This window comes from Amphiprion ocellaris, chromosome 24 (assembly GCF_022539595.1).
Source record: "Amphiprion ocellaris isolate individual 3 ecotype Okinawa chromosome 24, ASM2253959v1, whole genome shotgun sequence".
Taxonomy (NCBI): Eukaryota; Metazoa; Chordata; class Actinopteri; family Pomacentridae; genus Amphiprion; species Amphiprion ocellaris.
The window spans coordinates 4,494,318-4,515,836 of record NC_072789.1 but is presented as its reverse complement, the minus strand read 5'-3'; the positions used below and the strand labels follow the sequence as shown (position 1 = coordinate 4,515,836).

At 43.2% G+C, this 21,519-nt stretch overlaps 1 protein-coding gene across 1 annotated transcript; it reads left to right on the top strand.

Moving 5' to 3' along the window:
* The first annotated feature begins 829 nt into the window (after positions 1–829).
* Positions 830–21,092, top strand: LOC111575438 (A disintegrin and metalloproteinase with thrombospondin motifs 5). The gene is made up of 8 exons (XM_023280567.3): positions 830–2,218; positions 11,572–11,704; positions 11,927–12,094; positions 12,597–12,880; positions 14,006–14,189; positions 14,275–14,450; positions 14,528–14,703; positions 16,482–21,092. The coding sequence occupies exons 1-8, from the start codon at positions 1,130–1,132 to the stop codon at positions 17,161–17,163; spliced, it is 2,892 nt and encodes a 963-aa protein (XP_023136335.2). The 5' UTR covers positions 830–1,129; the 3' UTR covers positions 17,164–21,092.
* Positions 21,093–21,519: the final 427 nt, after the last annotated feature.

The window sequence follows — 21,519 nt, the reverse complement described above, 5'->3', positions numbered from 1 at the left end:
ACCCCCCCTCCGTGATGTGCAGAGGTAATAGCTGTTAGGTGACTCAGCACATGGAACTTTTAAGACTTTTTTCTTCTTTCTCCTCCTGTTGGCTGCCCTCTTGAGAGCTTGTGTTTGTGCATGAGAGGTGACTTCAGTGAGCCACGCATGGCTAAATCCCTCTCAGCACACAAATATGACATCCCATTGGCAGCAGGCGCACACACTTCCCTACAGCTACAATAAATAACCAAGACAGCTCCCACACCTGCAGAGTCACTTTTTTCTTGACTTTTTCATACTGGAGCGAGGCCGTGCAGCACCCTCCTCCTGCTCTAACACGCCATTAAACGTCTCACATGGGAACAGTGAACTCCCAGAGTTCTTATTTGGGAATGGCCATAAATTATCTATCCCCTCCTCCTTTAGTTTGCTAGAAACTCTCCAGTCAAATCCTGTTGGAGTTCAATTATTAAAGCAGTCAAAGTGGCCAAAGTGTAAAAATAACAGGCTGGTGTTTAGTGGAGGCATTTTAAACCCTGTTGTGGCTGTTGGAGATGTTTTATGTAACCTACAAGTGATATCTTGGATTTAATGAAAACCTAAGAAGGGATGTGATTTATTCAGATTCAGTTTGCCTTCAGAAGGATGGAAACAACCGCAGCCTCCTCTTTCCTTTGCTGAGGTGAAAAGGGAAATAGTCCTGTGACAGCGTTGTTCAGGTTTCTCTCCTCTCCTCTGCTCTCCTCTGCTCTCCTCCAGCACTTGACTTTGCTCTGATTTGAGGAAGAGAGGGAGAGGGGGGGAGACAGAGAGAAAGAGGGGGGTGGAGGAGTGGTGATTGAGCGCAAAGGGGGCAGGACTTTTTCTCTCCGGGTCCTATTAAGAGCAAACTTTGTGTTTTTGTTCTCCAAGTTCAGCTCAGTGCTCTCCAGCCTGCACACACTCCCGCTCTGCTGCGCTTTCTTCTTTCCCATTTTCCTTCCTCAATGGTTTTGTTTGGCCGCCCGTTGGTCACCACTCAGTGTTTTTGCATGGGGGATCCGGACACCGAGAGGATGCGCTTTCTGGAGGAGCAAAAAGTTGTCTCTTCGGCCGCTCCTGGTTTGTTTTAGAGGATACATAGATGCTTTTCGGGTTGGAATGAACAATGGTGCGGCTCCTTGGTGCTCTGGCCGGGGGCATGCTCTGGTTTCGGCTACTGTTGCTGTGCGTCGTGGAGTTGGAGCTGGGAGCCGGCGCTTCTACTTTCCAAGGTTTCTATCTTCCACCTGCGAGCGGCTCGCTTCTCGCACCTGCCCGGAGGACCGACGGGGTGGTGCGGACCATTGACCGGATTTACCACGGAGGAGGGAAGGTTGGGTACCTGGTGTACCTGGATGGGAGCCGCTTTCAGCTGGACATGGAGCGGGATGAGTCGGTGCTGTCGCATCACTTCAGCCCCCAGTATGTGCTTGCTATGATGGGTCAGAGCCCTGCGCCCGTGCAGCGGGAGTGCGTGTACCGCGGGACAGTGAACTCCAACTCGGAGTCTCTGGCCGTGTTCAACCTGTGCGGAGGAGGTCTGGAGGGCTTCTTCGCCGTGAACCAGTCGCGCTACACCATCACGCCGATCATCAGGGCGAAAGGACACGAGCACGACGTGCGCGCCCTGCAGGACAAGGACGCGGAGAGCGCGCTCCACGTGTTCACGCGCGAAAGTTTCAGTTTCGAGGCCATGGGCGAGGGACGCGAGAGCTGCGGGACGCGCGACAGGCGCAGAGGACGCAGGGATGCGGCGGGAACACGGCGGCGCAGAGGTCGCGGGAAGGCGAGACGGGACGGACGGGGGCTCAGCAGGGAGAGCGCAGATGGACGGGACTGGTGGAGCCGGTTCGCCAAAGCAGCCGCTCCGGAGCCTGGCGCACGGCGCAAGAGGTCGGTGTCCCGCGCCAGGCACGTGGAGCTGCTCCTGGTGGCGGATGACACCATGATCAAGAAATACGGCAAAGACTTGAACCACTATCTGCTCACACTGGCCTCCATCGCATCCAAGCTGTACGGACATGCCAGCATCGAGAACCCGATCCGGCTGTCGGTGGTGAAGGTGGCCACGGTGGGTGAGAAGGAGAAGGGGCTGGAGGTGTCCAAGAACGCGGCAGCGACGCTCAAGAGCTTCTGCAAGTGGCAGAACCAGCAGAACCCGCTGGATGATGACCACCAGCATCACCATGACGCCGCCATCCTCTTCACCAGGCAGGTAAACAAACTTCCCGCTTTACGCGCCTCCACCTGTGCGCGCACCGAGGCGCCGGGGCCGCTTGTCTTCCCACGCACGGGAGGAGAGACGGCTTAGCGCCCTGGTGCGATGCCAAAGCAGCGAAGTGACGCCACAGTTTGTTATGATTTTGTGGGTGCAGCTGCTTCATTGAGACTAAAAACTTGACATGGCGCGACTTGGGTGGCTTTTTACGCATAACCACGTGTGTTTTAAATATTTAGCATCAGCATCCTTGCACGTTATTTCCCTTTGAGACTTTATTTCTCCTAACTGTGAACCAATTCAAACTGCACAAGCTGCTTCCCATGTCTCACCCCTTCAGTGTTTCTTTTCCTCCTCTTCATGTTTGTCTCACATCTTCTTTTTTGCTGAATCTTGCGTGCGTAATGCAGCGCAGCGTCGCTGAAACAGCCATAAAAACTGTATTTCCTGCGCCTGGTGTTTTTCTAGGCAGGCACTTCTGTCTCCAGCCTCCCCCTCCCAGTCCCCTGACAGCCCCAATGCCTTGTGTGATCTGATGCGCGTGCCCGTGGCCGTGCACACGCATTCCTCCCATTGTAGGAGGTTGAAAATCAGCTGCTGGGTGCATTGCAGAAATATCCCCCAAACTCCCCTTAAACAACATTTAATGTGATTGTCATCCCAGTCTTGCACTTCCTCCCCCCCTTCTCTCTCCTTCTTCCTTTCATCACTCCAGTCTGCACATTTTTTCCCAGTTACTTTTCCAGTGTCTGTCAGCTGGGGCTGGGAGCTGTCAGAAAAACAAACACATCCACCCTGTGAGAAGCCGTACGTTTACTGAGACCACACTCATCTCTCCCTTCTTTCACTATCCCTTACTATCCCCGCCTTCTTCCCTAACTGCCTGGTCCAAAGCCGCAGGGCAGCAGCAGCAGATCCGCATGCATTTTTCACCTCTCCGGGTGTGGCTTTGTGGTGGTTAGCTCCACTTGACGTGTCAAATAGCTTTGCCTTGGATTGCGGTGGGTTCAAGCCATGCAAGGTCTTGTCATCATGGCTGGGGGTTAAAAGGAGAAATAAAAACACACACACTGGTGGTATTACCAAGGATCCCCTGCACTTGTGCATAGTTGGCACCGTCATGCATTGGCAGGGCAGCAGGTAGCGAATACCTGAGGTCAGCAGGCTGGGTTGTGCGACTCCTCGGTAACCGTCGGTAACACCTGCAGCAGGTGTGACTGAGAGATCCCAGGCTGGAGGAAGTGGCATCCTCGAGTGGTTGGGTTTGGCAGGGTGAGGGGGTCAGGCGGGTATGGAAACACTGATCCAGATATGAAGGCAGGGAACTCTTATGACACACGACAGGCAGCCGACTGATTTCTCACTATTGTAGAGAGGCTTTGAGCACCTGTCCGCTGGCTTATTCTCTCTCCAACAGTCCAGTGTGGGGCTTAACCCTCCTGCTGTCCTCATTTACGGGCACCAAAAAATATCGTTTCCTTTTCTGAAAAAATCCAAAAATTCCCCAAATTTCTGAAAATTTGCAAAAACTTCAGGAAGAAAATTCCAATAATTCCTTAAGAGTTTCCCTCAAAAGTTTTATTTAAAAAAAAAAAAAAAAAAATCCCCCAAATTTGGCAAGAAAATTCTTGTAAACATTTTTCAAAAAATGAGTAAAAATCTTCCAAAAAAATCCTAAAAATATCTGCTGGATTTTGGTTGATTTTTATGTGAATATTCTTAAGAAACATTTTTAACATTTCTTTTTTTTCCACCAAAAAATGTTCAAAGATTTCCCAAAAATATTGAAAATGTGGACATCAGAAGTTTGACTGTAAAAATATATTTTTTCCACATTTTCAAACTTTAAACCGGGTCAATTTTGACCCGCAGGACGACACAAGGGTTAAAGTGTTCCACAGTTTGACACTAAAATCTAACCAGAGAACAGTGTGTTTTATAAACCGCCAATTTTCACCTCAACAACATCCATCAGCATATTTTGTGTCTCACCTGTCAGGGCGCTTGCATTATTCATCCCCCTGCCTCTGGACCTTCTTTCACACTCATCTCACCTTCACTGTTGAACCTACAGGTCAAACTGTAGAGTTAAGCTGTCACCGGAGGCTATAATCATCTGCCCTGGCCCCTGTAACACAGTACAGACCTCTGAGAAACACTGTGAGGTGGGATTTGGAGTCTTGTGTGTCGCATTTCTTCAGGACAGATGAGTAAATCTTGTGACTGTGAACGCATTGTCATCTGGCTTCAGGGCCGTGAGCCACAGCCTTTAACTTTAACCACTGAGCTTTTTGGATGTTTAAAGAAGAAAACGGAACAACAACTTTGCTGCAGAGGAAGAAGAAAAGCGTATGGATTGTAAAGATCTTGAAAAAAATGTCAATTTAGCACCACATTTCCTATTAATCATTTAGTAAGAGTTGCTGTCCGAAAACATCCCCAGACGATGTCGAGAGCTGCACAGATGTAGTCATTTTATACCAGGGGTGTCAAAGTCATTTTAGTTCAGGGGCCACATTCAGTTCAGTTTGATCTCCAATGGGCCGGACCAGTAAAATCACAGCATAATAACCTAGAAATAAGGACAACTCCAAATTTTGTGTAAAAAAAGTACATTCTGAAAATGTTCACATTTAAGGATTTATCTTTTTACAAAACATCATGAACAACCTGAAATTTCTGAAGAAAAATAAGTGAAATTTCAACAACATTATACCTCAATTTATCATTTACACATTACAACTTACAGATCACAGTGTCTATAAAGACACTTAGTCATCTGGAACTGAACGATATACAAAACAACGAATAAAGCAAGACACAAAATGACAAAAATAAGACAAAAAACACAAGCGAGACAAAAAAGAAACACAAAATGACTAAAAACATGAGAGAAACGACGAAAGTCAGACAGAAAAGGACAAAAAAACACAAAAACAAGTCTGAATATTACAAAAATGAGACACGAGAAGTGAGGAATAAATGACAAAATATGAGACAAACGACACAAAACAAAAAAGTAGACAAAAAAGCTACAAAGCGACAAAAAAGTGTACAAACGACAAAAGCGAGAAACGACAGCAAGCGAGACCAAAAGGAAACACAAGACAAACGGCAAAAATCAGACAAAAAATTACAAAAAACAACAAAAACAAGACAAATATTATAAAAACAACACACAAAATGACAAAAGAACAATGAGCAATCTGGTATTTTACTTATGATCAAACAACCTGTCATGGTCTAGAAATTATTCAATATTTATAGTTTTACAAATTTACAATCTGCAGTTGATGTCTTCTGTGTAATTTTTACACTTTGAGGGCCGGATTGGACCCTCTTTAGGGCCGGTTTTGCCCTGCGGGCCGCATGTTTGACACCCCTGCATTAGAGTTTCCACTGACAGAATGCCAACAAGTAAAAACTTAATCTGGCTCAGGTAGCTCATACCTTGCTGCATCTAGAGTTAAAGGAAAAAAGTGTGACTTATAGCACAAGGAATGTGGTAACGGAGAAGGCACACTTGGATGTGGTGTAGATTCAGCTCAGATGTGCACGAGAAGCCTGATGTTTCACTGCACTGAATGACAGAGGAGTCAAATCAGCAGACAGTAGTTTACATGTTCAAATAACTCATCTTCCTGTGGAGTCAGACCAGTCCATTGTTCCTTGAAGGGGAGAGCGCAGGGTTGGAGGGCCCTTTGTGGTCGGGTCCAATTACCCCGACACCCCGTACCCGCGGTGAGCTGACCCGTGTGGCGGTGTCACCCAGTTCCACACATACCAGCACCGGAACAAAACAACGGCGACATTGAGGGGGACTTCTTCTCTATATGGGAACATTAAACGCTATGCATGGCTGTGTTGTTGTGAGCTCAGACAGCAGACAAAGCCCCACTATAAGGCTCCAGAGCTGCTGTGGAGATACTGACATACATGTGTGCGTTCATGCCGCTGTTTCATTTTTTATTTGCTTCAAATATTTGGACAGACATTGCTAGCAAGTGCATGCGACGCCAGCGATATCGCAGCGCCGACCTTTTCAACTCAGGTGAAGTTTGGGTCAATTTGATTTCAACTCAGCAGTGCAGGTGAAGCTTAGTCCTTCATGCATGTTTACTGAGTGGGTTAAAATCACATACAGCGTCGTTGTTGAAGCAGAGGTCATATTAGCGAGAGAAGCCAGACAGCCTTTGAAGAGCAAAGAGGATGAAAACACTGGAAATAAAGGGAGATTTTCTTAAAAATATGAGTTTTTAGTCCGGATAAAAACACAAACAAGAGATTGAAGGTGAATTTGTGAATTCACAATAAGAGCATCATCCCAAACTGGTTTTGGAACATGAACACTGATATCCAGTAAATGGAAATAAAAGGAGAAAATACAATAAATGTCCCTTTAACATTCATGTTGTCTTCATTTACGGGCACCAAAAAATACTTTTCTCTTGTCTGAAAAAAATCCAAAAATTCAGCAAAAAAAATCCCCAAATTTGTAAAAATTTGCAAAATCTTCAGGGAGAAAATTCCAAAAAATTTCCCTTAAAAGTCTTTTTTTTTTTTTTTTTTTTAAATCCCCAAATTTGGCAAGAAATAAAAATGTAAAAAATAAAAATTGTAAATATTTTCAAAAAATGAATAAAAATCTTCCAAATAAAATCCAAAAAATATCTGAAGTGTTTACATATATATATCAGTAAAACTTCTATATTTTCTTTAAGAACATTCAGAAAAAAATCAACCAAAAGCCAGCTAATTTCGCTGGATTTTGGTTGATTTTTTTCTGAATGTTCTTAAAGAAACTTTTTTTTGACATTTCTTTTTTTGCACCAAAAAAGGTTAATTAATTTCCCAAAATTTTGAAAATGTGGAAGTTTTCACTGTGAAAATATTTTTTTTCTCCACATTTTCAAACTTTAAAACGGGTGAATTTGACCCGCAGGACGACACGAGGGTTGACTAAAGGTTATTACGGAGTTTCATTCCTGCCACATAGTTATGTCATCAGGCCTCTTCCAGTGTTTGGACTCCTCCCTCTCCTCTGCTTTTGCTGGGTCTCCACACTGAAGTGTGCATTTCCCAGAACTCGCCTCCATCCCGGCTCGTCCCTCTATTTGTTTTAAATGTTCTTGATATTTCACACGAGCCATACTTCGTCTGGCATATGTTGTAAACCCACAGAACCCAAACCCTCGACCCCCTGGGCCAGTCGAGAGTTCAGTCTGCCCATCAGTGACTTTAAAGCGCTCTCCTGTTTCCAGTCGTGGTCTGAAGTCTTCTCAGACTGGCTCAGGTGCCCGTGCAAAGAAAAAATTACTCAATTTATGTAACTCATCTAGCGATATGTTTATTTTTTGTGTTAAGCGCTGAGTCATTTCTCCTGACTCTGATCCATCTTCTGTCTTGCTGTTGTCAGATCTGTGCCAACGTTGAAAGCATGAGCAACAACACTGAGGACTTTATTGGTCTCATAGAGGTGGAACTTTTCTGGTTCTGCTTGTCTGTGAGCAGCAGAAGTGTTGCAGAACAATGTTGTATCCTCCTGTTCTTAGATTAGATCAGGTGTTCTTCAAGGCTCAGTACTTGGACAACTTTTGCTCTTTATGTACACTACCGTTCAAAAGTTTGGGGTCACTTAGAAATGTCCTTATTTTTGAAAGAAAAGCCGTTTTTTCAATGAATATAACATTAAATTAATTAGGAATACAGTCCAGGCATTGTTAATGTGGTAAATGACTATTGTAGCTGGAAATGTTTCATGGAATATCTCCATAGTGGTACAGAGGAACATTTCCAGCAACCATCACTCCTGTGTTCTAATGCTACATTGTGTTAGCTAATGGTGTTGAAAGGCCCATTGATGATTAGAAAACCCTTGTGCAGTTATGTTAGCACATGAATAAAAGTGTGAGTTTTCATGGAAAACATGAAATTGTCTGCGTGTCCCCAAACTTTTGAACAGCAGTGTACATTCTGAGACCACAAACCAGAAATCATTTTTACTTTTTCTTCTTAAAAACTAAATTAATTGAATAATCACTGCAGCTCTAGACTGACGCGGTGGACGGATGATTGACATTTCCATCTGTAGAGCTCGGCAGTTTGCAAATTGCCCTCTGAAATGTTGTCCTAACATCCCAGGTAACATATCAACCTGCCTCAGGAGCAAAAAAAATAACTCAAGCAGCTGCTTTTATTTACCTTTGGGGAAATATGCGTCGTCGCTCATCACTTGGCAACCTGTCAGTCACCGGTGGACGATCATTAGCGAGCCATGCAGGCAGAGGTTGCTTTGCTGGAATCGCTCGGCTGCAGTTGGTTTTTCGGAGCTCTGAGAGGGAAGGTGTGTGTGTCTGAGTCTGGCCGGCTGTTTGTTTAAGACCAGCCTTGGCTTAGATTGCGAGTGGTCTTGTACCTCACACACACATAAGCTCAGCTCTGATCGTCTCCTGACCTCTGCAACCAGCTCGCCACCTGCTCTCCTGTTATTTCTGCCAGCATTACTGTAACTCCTTGTTCTCTCAGTTCTTCTCCTTAATTTCTGGCAATCCTCCATCCTTTTTCCCCCGCTGGTGTCTGATTCCTGAACTTATTTTCCTTTCCCTTCTTTTTTTTCTTTGCTTGTCTGTAGAGGCCTTCGGATGAAAGCCAGTTTAGGAAGAGACTTTGTAGAGTGAATAGATGTGAGTTTTAGGGGTTATTTCAAGTGTACGTCACTATTTAAAATCAGGAGATTCCCACTGTTTTTTCCCCCAAATGTTTTCATTTTGCGCAGTGAAAGAAGTGTATACAAGAAAGAGCGGAACAAAAACAGCTCTCATACACAAGAGCCTGGGAGGGAATGAATGAATAAATAAATGGAACGGGGAGAGGTGTAAGGAGCAGTGGGAAATGAGAAAAGAGAAACAGAGCAAGGCAAACTTCTCTATATGATGAAAATAAACAGACTTCCCTGTATGGTTTCTAACCCTCGTGTCATCAAAATTGGCCCAATTTGAAAATGTGGGGGAAAAATATATATTTTCACGGTGAAACTTCTGATGTCCACCTTTTCAACATTTTTGGGAAATCTTTTAACATTTTTTGGTGGAAAAAAATGTTAAAAATATTTCTTAAGAACATTCACAAAAACAACCAAAATCCAGCGAATTTCACTGGATTTTGGTTGATTTTTTTGTGAATGTTCTCAAAGAAAATATTAAAAGTTTTACTGATATATATGTATTCACTTTAGATATTTTTAGGATTTTTTGGGGGGAAGATTTTTACTCATTTTTTGAAAATATTTACAAGAATTTTCTTGCCAAATTTGGGGGATTTTTTTTAAATAAAAATTTTAAGGGAAACTTTTTAGGAATTATTAGAATTTTCTTCCTGAAGGTTTTGCAAATTTTCAGAAATTTAGGGAATTTTTTTTCAGAAATTTTGGAATTTTTTCAGACTTAGAAACAATATTTGTTTTGGTGCCTGTAAGTGAAGACAACAGGAGGATTGAGCAAGTGAAGAGTCAGAATGAGCCATTGTTTGCTTTTCATGTCTACAAAAGCACACACTGTCTTGCTGTGTGTGAGCGTTTGTAGATGCACTGTACCAGCGATCACGTTGTTTCTGCTTGAAATTCTTATCTGTGTGTTTGTATGTGTGATTCGGTCCCAACCAGTCAGTCAGTCATGTGTGTGAGCGCAGAACACAAGGCAGTTTGTTCCAAAGCGATCGGGCCGGAACGGGTAAACACCCTCCCCACAGAGCCTCTCACACAGGACCCGGCAGGCCTGTCAGCACCACTTAACATGACGATTCATCCCCTCCATGGGACGCCGGTCTCATGTGCACAAGCAGGGATGTTTGTCTCCGTACGTCTGGGGAGACAAACATCGTATCTGCGTTTTTTTTCCCTCATGAGTGTGTAGACGCTCGTGCACGTGTACCAGGCGCCGATGTGTGATGAGCTGATTGATCTCAGCCCGGGGCCTCATCTGCATGCACATGTGTGGGAATCAAAACAAAGATCGATACTGTGCATCTGGCATCCCGTGAGGCAGATGGAGGAAGGAAGCGGGCATTAAAATCAAAACCGCTTCGAGAATAAAAGCAGAGCTTCGGTCGGGGGACAGTGGATCAGTCAATGAACAGCGTTAGATGACGGTAGCAGCGGTAAACATGGAAACAGCTTTAGAGAAAGAAACGCATTATTTTTTTGGTTGGATGTGAAGGAATCAATGGAAAAAAGAATGTTGATGAATGACTGCAGTTTGTCGAAATGCCTTCTGAGAAACTATTTCTTCTTCTGTTGTTTTAAAATTGCAAAATTTCCTTCTTTAACATTATTTTACATCTTTTTAATGAGGCTAAATAAAATATTTTACTGTTAATATTACTTATAGATGATCTGATGTCACATCTTGACACGAAGCATGAAGAAACTGTTGTCAAAGACCTATTTTTGAAACACTTTGCTTTGGGTTTGTTTGAATCATTTTTATTCACCAGTACCCAAAAAATTAAATGATTTGCTTTGGGTGCCCAGATAACTCAACAGGTTGAGCAGGTGATCCATAAACTAGGGCCATAATCTCCATGCAGCAGTCACGGGTTCGAGTCCCGTCCTATTTTCCTCTCACTATGAATGTCAAATAAAGCTGCAAAAAGGCCAACAAAAATATATATATAAATTAAAAAAAAAGATTCCCTTTGATCAGCTCTTTGGTAACTGAAAAGAAAAACAAGATGAAAACTTTAGCAGAACCAGGCACAGGGAGGGCGGTTAACTGCTTCGACTGGCTGGGATGAGGGGAAAGAGGAAAGCAACAAAAAATAGCAGAGACAAACAACACCTAAGAGAACAAGAAACAGTGGTAAGGTTGGTGAGATCATGTAGCACCAGAGCCACAGATACCAGAAGACACAAAGTTAATGATGTACATGGCGAGCAAGATTTACATGGAGAGAGAAAGAAAAAAGAGGTGGGAAGGCTCCTGGTAGTCTGGACCTATAGCAGCATCGCTACCAGATGGTTCTGGGCCAGCAGTAACTAAAAGCTTTGTCAAAAAGGAAAGTTTGAAGCCCGGTCTTACAAGTAGAGAAGTTGTCTGCTTCCTGAACCCAAGCCTTGGAGCTGATTCCACAGCAGAGCAGCTCCATTCTGCTTTGGGAAACTCTTGGAACCACACTGAATCTGAGAGTGAAATGTTCTATTGGGATAATATTATATTATGAGGTCTTTTAGGTGCAATGGAGCTCGGCCGTGAAGGGTTTTGTACATTTTAGATCTGGAAATTCTTGATTTTATGTGAGCCAGTGATTGCAACTGTTGGGTGTGGATTTAAACTTGCAGTGTTTCCTCTGTCCAGGACCTCTGTGGCCACCACTCCTGCGACACCCTGGGAATGGCGGACGTCGGCACCATCTGCTCTCCGGAGAGAAGCTGTGCTGTCATCGAGGACGACGGGCTTCACGCTGCGTTTACTGTCGCGCATGAGATAGGTAGGCATAGATACGCACACAACGTGAGATTAGAAACATGCCCGGGCGTGCACGTGCACATCTGTCCGCCTCTTGTTGATGAAAATCACATGAGTATTGTCTGATGTCATGCACCTGATAACCTGAGCATCCCGAGCATGTTTTCTTTTCGCATTCTTGCACATCCCAGACAAGTCCTGTCATTTCTCACATAGCTGCAACTTTTCCCCTCTCCGTGTCCAGGTCACCTGCTCGGTTTGTCCCATGACGACTCCAAGTTCTGCGAGGAGCGTTTCGGAGTGAACAGCGACAAGCGGCTCATGTCGTCCATCCTCACCTCCATCGACGCCTCCAAACCCTGGAGCCGCTGCACCTCGGCAACCATCACAGACTTCTTCGACGACGGCAACGGTGAGCGTGGGAGAAAACAAGAAAACAGTAAACGCTGCTTGCAGTTTAGAAAACATCTGTAGTTTTCTAATCAGTAAGAACTTTTCCCAGGCTGCTGAAGTTTTACTTTCTCTGTCTCCAAATTGCATCCATGTGAATTTGCATGGCGATGCCTTTCACTGAGAGCTGTTTACTAGCGCGCAAAGCTATAATCTCTGTTAATAAGGAGTTATTTACAATCCTGTTAACTTCTTTAAAGAGTGTAGATGTGAAGCAGCCAAAAATCAGGATGAGTCACACTTGGCATTCCAGTTTCATCGAGCCGTTTCATTCATGATGGCTATAAAGAGCTGTTGTTGACGATTTGCTTAGCGGTTTCATGGCTTTCGGCGTAATTCAAGTACCAACAGCATCATTTCAGACTTGACAGTATCTGCAGCACTTATTGAGTGATACAGGCCTCAAGTAATGCAACACTCTTACACCAGAACACCAACAATCCCTCCTTTTTCTTCTTCCACAGCCGAGTGTCTCCTTGATTCCCCACGTCAGCCCCTTCTGGGCCCTGAGGAGCTACCAGGGCAGAGCTATGACGCCGTCCGGCAGTGTCGCCTGGCCTTCGGACCCGAGTACACGGTCTGCCCAGGCATGGACGTATGTTCCCGGCTGTGGTGCGCCGTGATTCGCCAGGGACAGATGGTGTGCTTGACCAAGAAGCTGCCGGCGGTGGAGGGAACGCCCTGCGGGAAGGGACGCATCTGCCTGCAGGGAAAATGTGTGGACAAGACCCGCAAGAAGCACTACTCGGTAAGAAGGGGATGGATGGCAGGGAGACAAAATGGGACCAAAATCCAAAATAGATTTCTTTTTATAGTTCAAAAACTGATATTTTTAAGCACTCAACTTGAGACAAAGAGAATAAACTTAACATACAGCACACAGGGGTGCTATTCAGACCAAAGATGAAGAAGAGAAAATGTCAGATCCTTTATGTGACTTCATTGTGTGGTCAGCTTTTTAATGCCACCGCTGATCTGAGCTATTTGTTCTCTCGGCCTTACTCAAACAGATCTAAATCGAATTTGGCCTTAATGAGTTAAAGGACCAAATCTGTTCTTGGCAGGCTGTCGACACTGTGTGTGTATCAGGGGAGGAAAAGAGAGTGAAAGTCAGGAAAAGAAAAAAAAGTGGAGAGGGAGAGCAGGAGAGAGGGAAAGAATATTTTCTTTGTGTTTATTTGTCACATGACGTTTGATGAGCCTGACTCCATCCTTGGCAGACGTCTGAGTGCCTGGATCCGGCCCAAGTTCTGACTCGCTTCGTTTTCACTGCCTTGTATGACGACCGGTTTACTGTTCACAGCAACCTTAAACCCTCCCTCCTCCTTCATTTTAGCCTTTAGAATCCTTTAACCTCTTCATATTTCTTGCAGCGTGATTACAGATTAAGTAGCTTTTACTGTGGAAAGAAGCAAGTAATATAAAGGCTCAGCAGTGGAACTAAAACGGAAAAGCTGTTTCCAAAAGGATTACAAAATCGACTTTGTCTCATAAAATGTTACTTATCCAGTCCTTTATATCACTGATGACTCATATAACAGTGGTTGGAAAAACATAAAAATAAGTTACCTGAAGAATTTCATTCAGACGGTTCCTCAGGGGGAAGCATGTGATCTTGCTATTCTGGTCAAAACTAGTGGCTCTTTAGCTGCTGTCACATGGCAATCGTCTGCTTCTTTTTCTTTTCGTCTGCCACATTTTTCCTTATCACGGACGTCTCTCCGAAGGCTTCGCCAGAAACAGCTCTGACTTGTTTGATAAGCGCTAATTGTTCCGTCTCTCCTTCCCCTCTGATCTCTCCTCTGCTGTCATTCCTCCTGACCCTCACATCCTCTTTCATCTCCTCTCCGTGCTCATCATTTCAAACTCTCAGGCGTCCAACCACGGCAGCTGGAGCTCTTGGGGTCCTTGGGGTTCATGTTCGAGAACTTGCGGAGGTGGGGTGCAGTTCGCTCAGCGTCTGTGCAACAACCCGCCACCTCGGAACAACGGGCGCTACTGCACGGGGAAGAGAGCCATCTACCGGTCCTGCAACGTCACACCATGCCCGGCATCGAGTGAGTGTGCCAGCCAAGAATGCACAGTAGTTTACTAGTTTATCAAGCAAAATACATTTCAAACCTTTCTTTTTTTTCCTTCCAGATAAGACTTTCCGCCAGGAGCAGTGTGAGGTGCGCAACGGTCCCCAGACGGATCCTAAAGGGGTGAAGACTTTCGTTGAGTGGGTGCCGAAGTACGCCGGAGTTCTACCTAAAGATGTGTGCAAGTTGACCTGCAGGGCGAAAGGAACCGGATACTATGTGGTGTTCTCTCAGAGGGTGAGTTAGCCACACAGTAAACGTGCAGCCAATTCAACGAAAGAAAAGGAAGATGACGGTGATGTCTTTATATTCAGGTGGTGGATGGGACCGAGTGTCGTCCTTACAGCAGCTCGGTGTGCGTAAAAGGCAGATGTGTGCGGACGGGCTGCGACGGCATCATCGGTTCCAAGCTCCAGTTTGACAAGTGTGGGATATGTGGAGGAGACAGCATGGGATGTATACGAGTAGTGGGAAACTTCACCAAGAAGAGGTACAAAAAAGAAACTTCCATTTATACATACTTTCATGTATGTGAGATGGGAGTTCAGGTTTAGTAGATCCAAAGATCCACACAAGATGTAGATAGAGATTTAGTTTTAGTCAGCTCTTCTTAATGTTGTATACATAACTTGTTTTTTTTAACCCTCGTGTCGTCCTGGGGGTCAAAACTGACCCGGTTTAAAGTTTGAAAATGTGGAAAAAAATACATATTTTCACAGTGAAACTTCTGATGTCCACATTTTCAACATTTTTGGGAAATCTTTGAACATATTTTGGTGGAAATAAATGTTAAAAATGTTTCTTAAAGAAAATATTAGAAGTTTTACTGATATATATGTAATCACTTTAGATATTTTTAAGATTTTTTTGGAAGATTTTTACTCATTTTTTGAAAATATTTACAAGAATGTTCTTGCCAAATTTGGGTATTTTTTCAAAATAAAACTTTTAAGCAATTATTGGAATTTTCTTCCTGAAGGTTTTACAAATTTTCAGAAATTTGGGGGATTTTTTTGCTGAATTTTTGGAGTTTTTTCAGACAAGGAAACAATATTTTTGGTGGCTGTAAATGAGGACAACAGGAGGGTTAAATCCACTCTGAACAAACAAGAATGAATATGTATGTTGCTTTAAATGATTCATATGGACCCCACGTTGCCTAAGACTTGTTTATATATTGAGTTTTTGTGTTCCCAATGCCTCTGCTTCTTCACTAGCAAGCTAATACTTAGTTCCACCGCTCTGAATCACTGCCCAGATTGTTGATTTGCTGAGGGTTTTAAAGTAAACCAAGTGGCAATCTGATTACCAGGCTAAGATTTCAGATTTATAGTTCTATTAATCTACCATAAGTCTTTTCAAAAACGGCCAACAAACTCAGCTGTATTAGTGTTGGAGAGTGGAGTGTTTATTTATATTATATTTATTGTTATCTGGGATGGTTTATTGTGGAGTTTTTGCTAATTTGGTAACAAGTGAGGCTACGTTCAAACAAAGGGCAGTTCTGAATCGGTTGTATTATTTAACCCTTCAAGCAGTTTCCATAGGTTTTGCTGCCACATTTTCACTCATTATGGGCTCATTTGTTGGTGCAATATGAAGTCCTGGACCTCTATGGAAACAGCACACTCATGGCTACAAGTAGATAGAATCCAAAATGCACAGTGACAAAGAAGAAACCAAAGTTACATTTCTTACAGTTTTTATTTAACAAAAATTTAACCAACATGTATATTTTTCCTAAAATGTCGTTTTAATGTTTTTTCTCACACAAGTGCACACCAAAAAAAAAAAAAAGGTGACTCCACATATTCTGATTTTGATTTTTCCATCATACTTTGTCTCCTGTTTGCTCTGAAGTTCAGCCAAAGCATCCCTGAATTCTTCTCTTCTACCTGTCAGTTGGAGCTGAGTCATAGATAGCTTAATGGCTGCACTAAGGAATGCAGAATACAGATTATTTATTTTTGGCAAATTTGAAAAAAGGCACAGAGACCAAAGTGATTTTAATGAACTGTCACATCTTCAAGCTGAGATTCAGTTATATCCTCCAGCAAAACAGCGCGTCACATTTGATTAGTTGAAGGACTTTGAAGTAGTTAAACCAACAGTTCAGCTATTTTTTTTTCAGATATAATGTCTTTAATCCCATGAGTTTGTTTTGAAGTTGAGAGGGTCAAAGCTGCCATCTGTTTCGATGTAAAACCATCAGTGACAAAGACCATCATGTACTGATCTGACTCATTTACTTTCTCACCTACCAAATAGTAAGGGCTACACTGATGTCGTGAAGATCCCTGCAGGCTCTACTCACATCAAGGTCCGGCAGCACAAGGCCAAAGACCAGACCCGCTACACCGCCTACCTGGCCATCCGACGGCCCAACGGCGAGTACCTCCTCAACGGCAAGTTCATGATCTCCACCTCCGAGACAATCATCCCCCTCAACGGCTCGGTGCTCAACTACAGCGGCTGGAGCCAAAGGGACGAGTGGCTCCACAGCATGGGCCCCGGGGCTCTGCTGGAACCGTTAGTCATCCAGATTCTAGCTACGGACGCCAAAAAGCCACTGGATGTTCGCTATAGCTTCTTCATGCCCCGATGGACAGCACCGCAGCAGCCGGCGCCTCCGCTCATCCCAAAGTCCACGCCTTCGCAGAGCACTATGACAGCGTCAACCACGACGAGGACCACCACCAGCAGCACCACTACCACTTCCTCCGCTCCTCCTGTTCTGGTCCCAGGGCCACCTACAGCTCCAGGTCATTCAACACCAACCCCAGGGCCGCAGTGGGTAACGGGGCCCTGGATGATCTGCTCCAGGACTTGTGACACTGGTTGGCAGAGCCGGACAGTGCAGTGTAAGGACCAGGATGGGAAACTGTCTAAAGGCTGCGTACTGGGCGCCCGGCCCTCTGCCTTCAAACACTGTCTGGTGAAGAAATGTTGAGGGGGCCGGAGAGGGAGTGAATTTTAAAACAATTTGTAGGAACAAGTTGTAATCTGTACATCTCATAAAGGTCTCAAGTGCTGGATGGATGTAGCACTATGAACTATTCAGACGTAGAAGCTTGAACGGGACTGTGAATGTTGGCGGAGAGCGCCGGGACCAGACACAAAGAGACTCAAAGACAGGTTGGCATGGATGTACCCGACTATATGCCAGAGGAAGGACCTGGAGTCATAGAGACTATGCAGAGCACGACTAGAACGGAGGACAGTTTCCACACCATAGTGACGAGTATCGCCCTGGCATAGCTAAAGTTGCATGTCATTTCCACATGGACAATAAGTGATTGTCTTTACTTGAGTCTCCAAACTGTGGAGGCTTAGTGTGTGTTGCTCTGTAACGGCATGCGTGTTGTGTCTTTGTATGCTTCCTTGTCTTCTAATCACTGTGGGAATTTGGAAGTCACACTTCTTTTGTCATGAGTGTGTCCAAGACAAGAGCCCCAACCACAGGAAGCAATCGTTTCTTCATCTTGCCGTCGTTTCTGGCCGTACGGTAACCCCGATCCATCACCGTCATACCATCCTAGGTGATCATCTCCTGATGTTTTAGTGACTAAGTAGACCATAAAAACTGTTGGAAACACAATAGCTGAAAAAAGGCAATTCTGACCAAGGAAGGCCTCTACTATTAGATTCTAATAAATGGTGATCTTCTTCATTCCCAGTGCATATCGGTATTCTCCCCATTCTACCTGGTGTGACTGTGCATTGGTGGTTTGATCCTTGTCCTCATGTTGAGGTCCAAAAAGACCTTAAATTTGCTCCTGACGTGAGCGTAGCACCTTGCACGGCACCTTTGTTGCAATCGGTGTTCAATAAGGTGATTGAGAAACAGAATGTAAAGTGCTTTGGAACTGCTAAGCTAATAAAAGTGCTATACGAGTGCAGACCATTTACCATCTCTTGTTGAGAAATGTGGTTGAAATGTTCAAGTTACAGAGGATGTAAATACGTATGATGGCTCTGGATTAGGGTTACCAATATGTCCCAACTATAAGCAGGCGTCATATTGAGAACACCCCCCAAAAAAGCTGATTGAAATGATTGTTCAGGCTGCACTGGAGGATTCTTTGACGGCAAAGAACGAACTGGGAAACCCTGACATTTTTTTTACTGGATTATATCCGAACAGCAGTTATTTTGTACAAAGATAAGGAGCTAATCAATCATATGCAGTAAGTCTCTTGACCCCAAGTATCCCTTCTACTGAATCTGATAATCACCTGTACAGTGTAGAAACAGCAGCATTGCATCATGGGAAAGAAACCAACAAAGCTGCGAAGTAACAATGACACTCCTTAACGGTTATGGAGGTAAATGATGACTCACAGGTTTGGGGCAATGCTTGATTTTTATGCTTGTGTAGTGCGCAAGTGTGTCTTCATTAAGCACATACAGTATGTACCGTGAACATGAGTTTTTTTGTTTTTTTAGTTCTCTACTGCGTCCTGAAGCTTCTCACTCTCAGTTCCACTTGTATCAATCATTATGCTGGTGCTGGGAGGACTGTTTTTTGTGTTGGTTAATATCTGTTTGTTTATCTGTTTAGGAAATGATGCTAATTTGACAATGTGTGCCCTGGATACTCGCAACGACAGCAAGACAGATACTAATGCAGTCATCACAGTCCTTTTGCAATTCAACTCTTTCTTCGGTCTTTTCATCCATGGTCTTTCACTAGTTTTACATTCTGTATTTGTTTTTGTTTTTTTAGCACTGATGGGTGGAGTTGGCCACAGTACAAAACTTCTGAGTTTGCCACGAAAAAGTTGCAGCACGGTGATCATGTTACATCTGGTGGAGGATATTGAAAGGTCAGGAATCCCAAGAGAAATTGCAGGTTTTTGAAGCTAGAGCCTGAGCAAGAGCTTCATGGAATTTAAGTTGTTCACAAGTTTACAAAAAATACACTCAAAATTGCATTGAAATAATAATAATAAGAACTTATAACTCCATAAAGATTGCTTTAGTTATTTTTTTGACAATTTGCAGACCTCATTGGTCTTCATTAAATATTTTTATTATAATTTTTGGCCATTTTTATGCCTTTGTAGTAGCAGCAGAGAGAGAAAAAGTGGGAAAAGAGAGGAGGGAAATGGCATGCAGCAAAGGAACCTCGAACCAGAGACTCCCTGCTCAGCACATTTGAACCCCTCTGTTATGACCTTAAACCCCTCAGCTGTCGGGTCGCCCCACCGTCAGCGACTTTATTAGAACTACTTTCTACCGTAGCAACAGTCTCAGTGACAGCTGGGGAACACTTGTTGGAAGTACTGTTGTTTAATTAAAGAAGAGGCTGAACATTTTTGGAAAAGCACAACAGTTAGATGAGACAATCAGCACCGCCAAGATACAGTTCAGTAAGATTAGCAGCTAGCTAGCTTGGCTCTGTCTAAAAATTGTAAAATGGGAATACAAGCATTGCTACAGTTCACTAATTAGTACACGCTGTCTTGTTTATTTGCTGTTTTAAATCAAAAATTTACCCCAATTTGCTGCTGTTTCCCATCTCAGTGCTAGGCTAAGCTAACAAGCTGTAAAACTTCTCAACTGACTCTATGCTGTGATTCAAGTTGGATCTATCCAATAATAATATTATTATTATTATTATTATTAATAATAATAATAATAATAATAATAATAATAATAATAATAATAATAATAATAAATTCTTGTTTAAAGTCAACGGTAAAAATGTACCCCAGTTTGCCCATGTTTCCCATCTAAATGCTAAGCTAAGCTAACAGACCGCTGGCTTCATGTATGAGTGTGGTATCAAACCGCTCAGCTAACTCCTGACAGGACAGCAAATAAGTGCATTTCCAGAGATATTTCATGTAACTTCTGTGAACCAAGTCCTCCACCGATCCTCATAATATAACATAATTGTTTCCGTCCATTAAATGCAATGTTAAACCTGGATACAGTTAGAGAAGATTAGCATCGGGCTAGTTCAGCTCTGTCCAAAGGTTGAAAACCTTGTTTATTTACTTTTCACAACAATCAAAAGGTAAAAACTGAGCTTAGTTTGCAGTTGATTCCTGTATTAATGCTAAGCTAAGCTAACTGGCTGCTGGCTGCAGAGTATATTTGAGTGTGGTGTCAATCTTCTCAGCTAACTCTCAGCAAATCAGCTAAAATGTAGGTGAAGCTGAGAAAATATGAACATTTGGGTAAACTAATCCTTTAAAAATCCTTCCAGATTCATTGCATAAGAAGCTGCATTAAGAGTGTCAGTAATGTGCTTCAGCATGAGGATATTTTTGCGTAATACAATGTAAAGTTAATTACATACCTTCTGATCCACTGCAATACCTTCCTGTATTTGTGTTAAAATATCTGGCAGCCGTTATGTTTTCCTGTGTGGCAAACCTCACCCATCTGGCACCCTCGCAGGAGAAAACAAAGCGTGAGAAGCATTTTCAGATCCCAAGTCCTCCCTTCTCCCCTCACATGTCCAGATTTATTTACACAATGTAGACATGTTTGTACGACAAATAGATCTTCCATATATGTGTTAGTATTCAAGCATATTTAAACAGAAAATGTACACGTAACGATGCATCGTCTACACAATTTTTGAGTATTTCCAACTCACACACACTCACACAACCTACTCTGACTCTTCCACTGGGGAGACCGACGACAGAAAACACAGCACTGAACTTGTAATTTATTGTTTGTACAACTGCTATGTGTGAATAAAAAAAAACAATGAGATGAGTTTTATTTATTATAGTAATTTTGTATCAAATTACTATTTAACTTAGGAACATGACTGTGCAGAATCATTCCTTTGTAAGAAAATAGTGTTTTCTTTTCTAGTCATACACATGAATATATGTATATAAAATCTATATATTTAAACATCTTTGTGTGCGTGTCGTTACTTTTGCTGTGAATGATTGGACATGTGGTTTAATTACTATCATCCAAACATCAGAATTTGGGTTTTAATCGTATCAAACTAGAAACAGAGAGGAGAAACCATGGGAAAATAAATAAAATTATTGAAAATTACATTTATCTACATCATGTGAAAACCAATAAATGTTGCAGAAAACTACACAGAAGAGCTCGTTTTATTTGCTAAAAGTGATGACTGATCATATGATTTGGATGTAAAATATGATATTGAAGTAAAGGAGCCTCAAAACTGTCATTTAGCGCTGAGTAAATGTACACTAATCAGCCACAGCCTTGAATCCAGTGACAAGTGAGTTGAGTTACACTGATTAGCTCATTAGGACGGCACCTGTCTGGAGGTTTGGTGCACGAAGAGGTGGAATACCTC

Excerpts from the sequence above, each read along its gene's own strand:
- LOC111575438 (XM_023280567.3), top strand. The coding sequence starts at position 1,130 with ATGGTGCGGCTCCTTGGTGCTCTGGCCGGGGGCATGCTCTGGTTTCGG. Across the intron at positions 11,705-11,926 it reads TACTGTCGCGCATGAGATAG|GTCACCTGCTCGGTTTGTCC; the intron begins GTAGGCATAGAT and ends CTCCGTGTCCAG. Across the intron at positions 12,881-14,005 it reads CCCGCAAGAAGCACTACTCG|GCGTCCAACCACGGCAGCTG; the intron begins GTAAGAAGGGGA and ends TCAAACTCTCAG.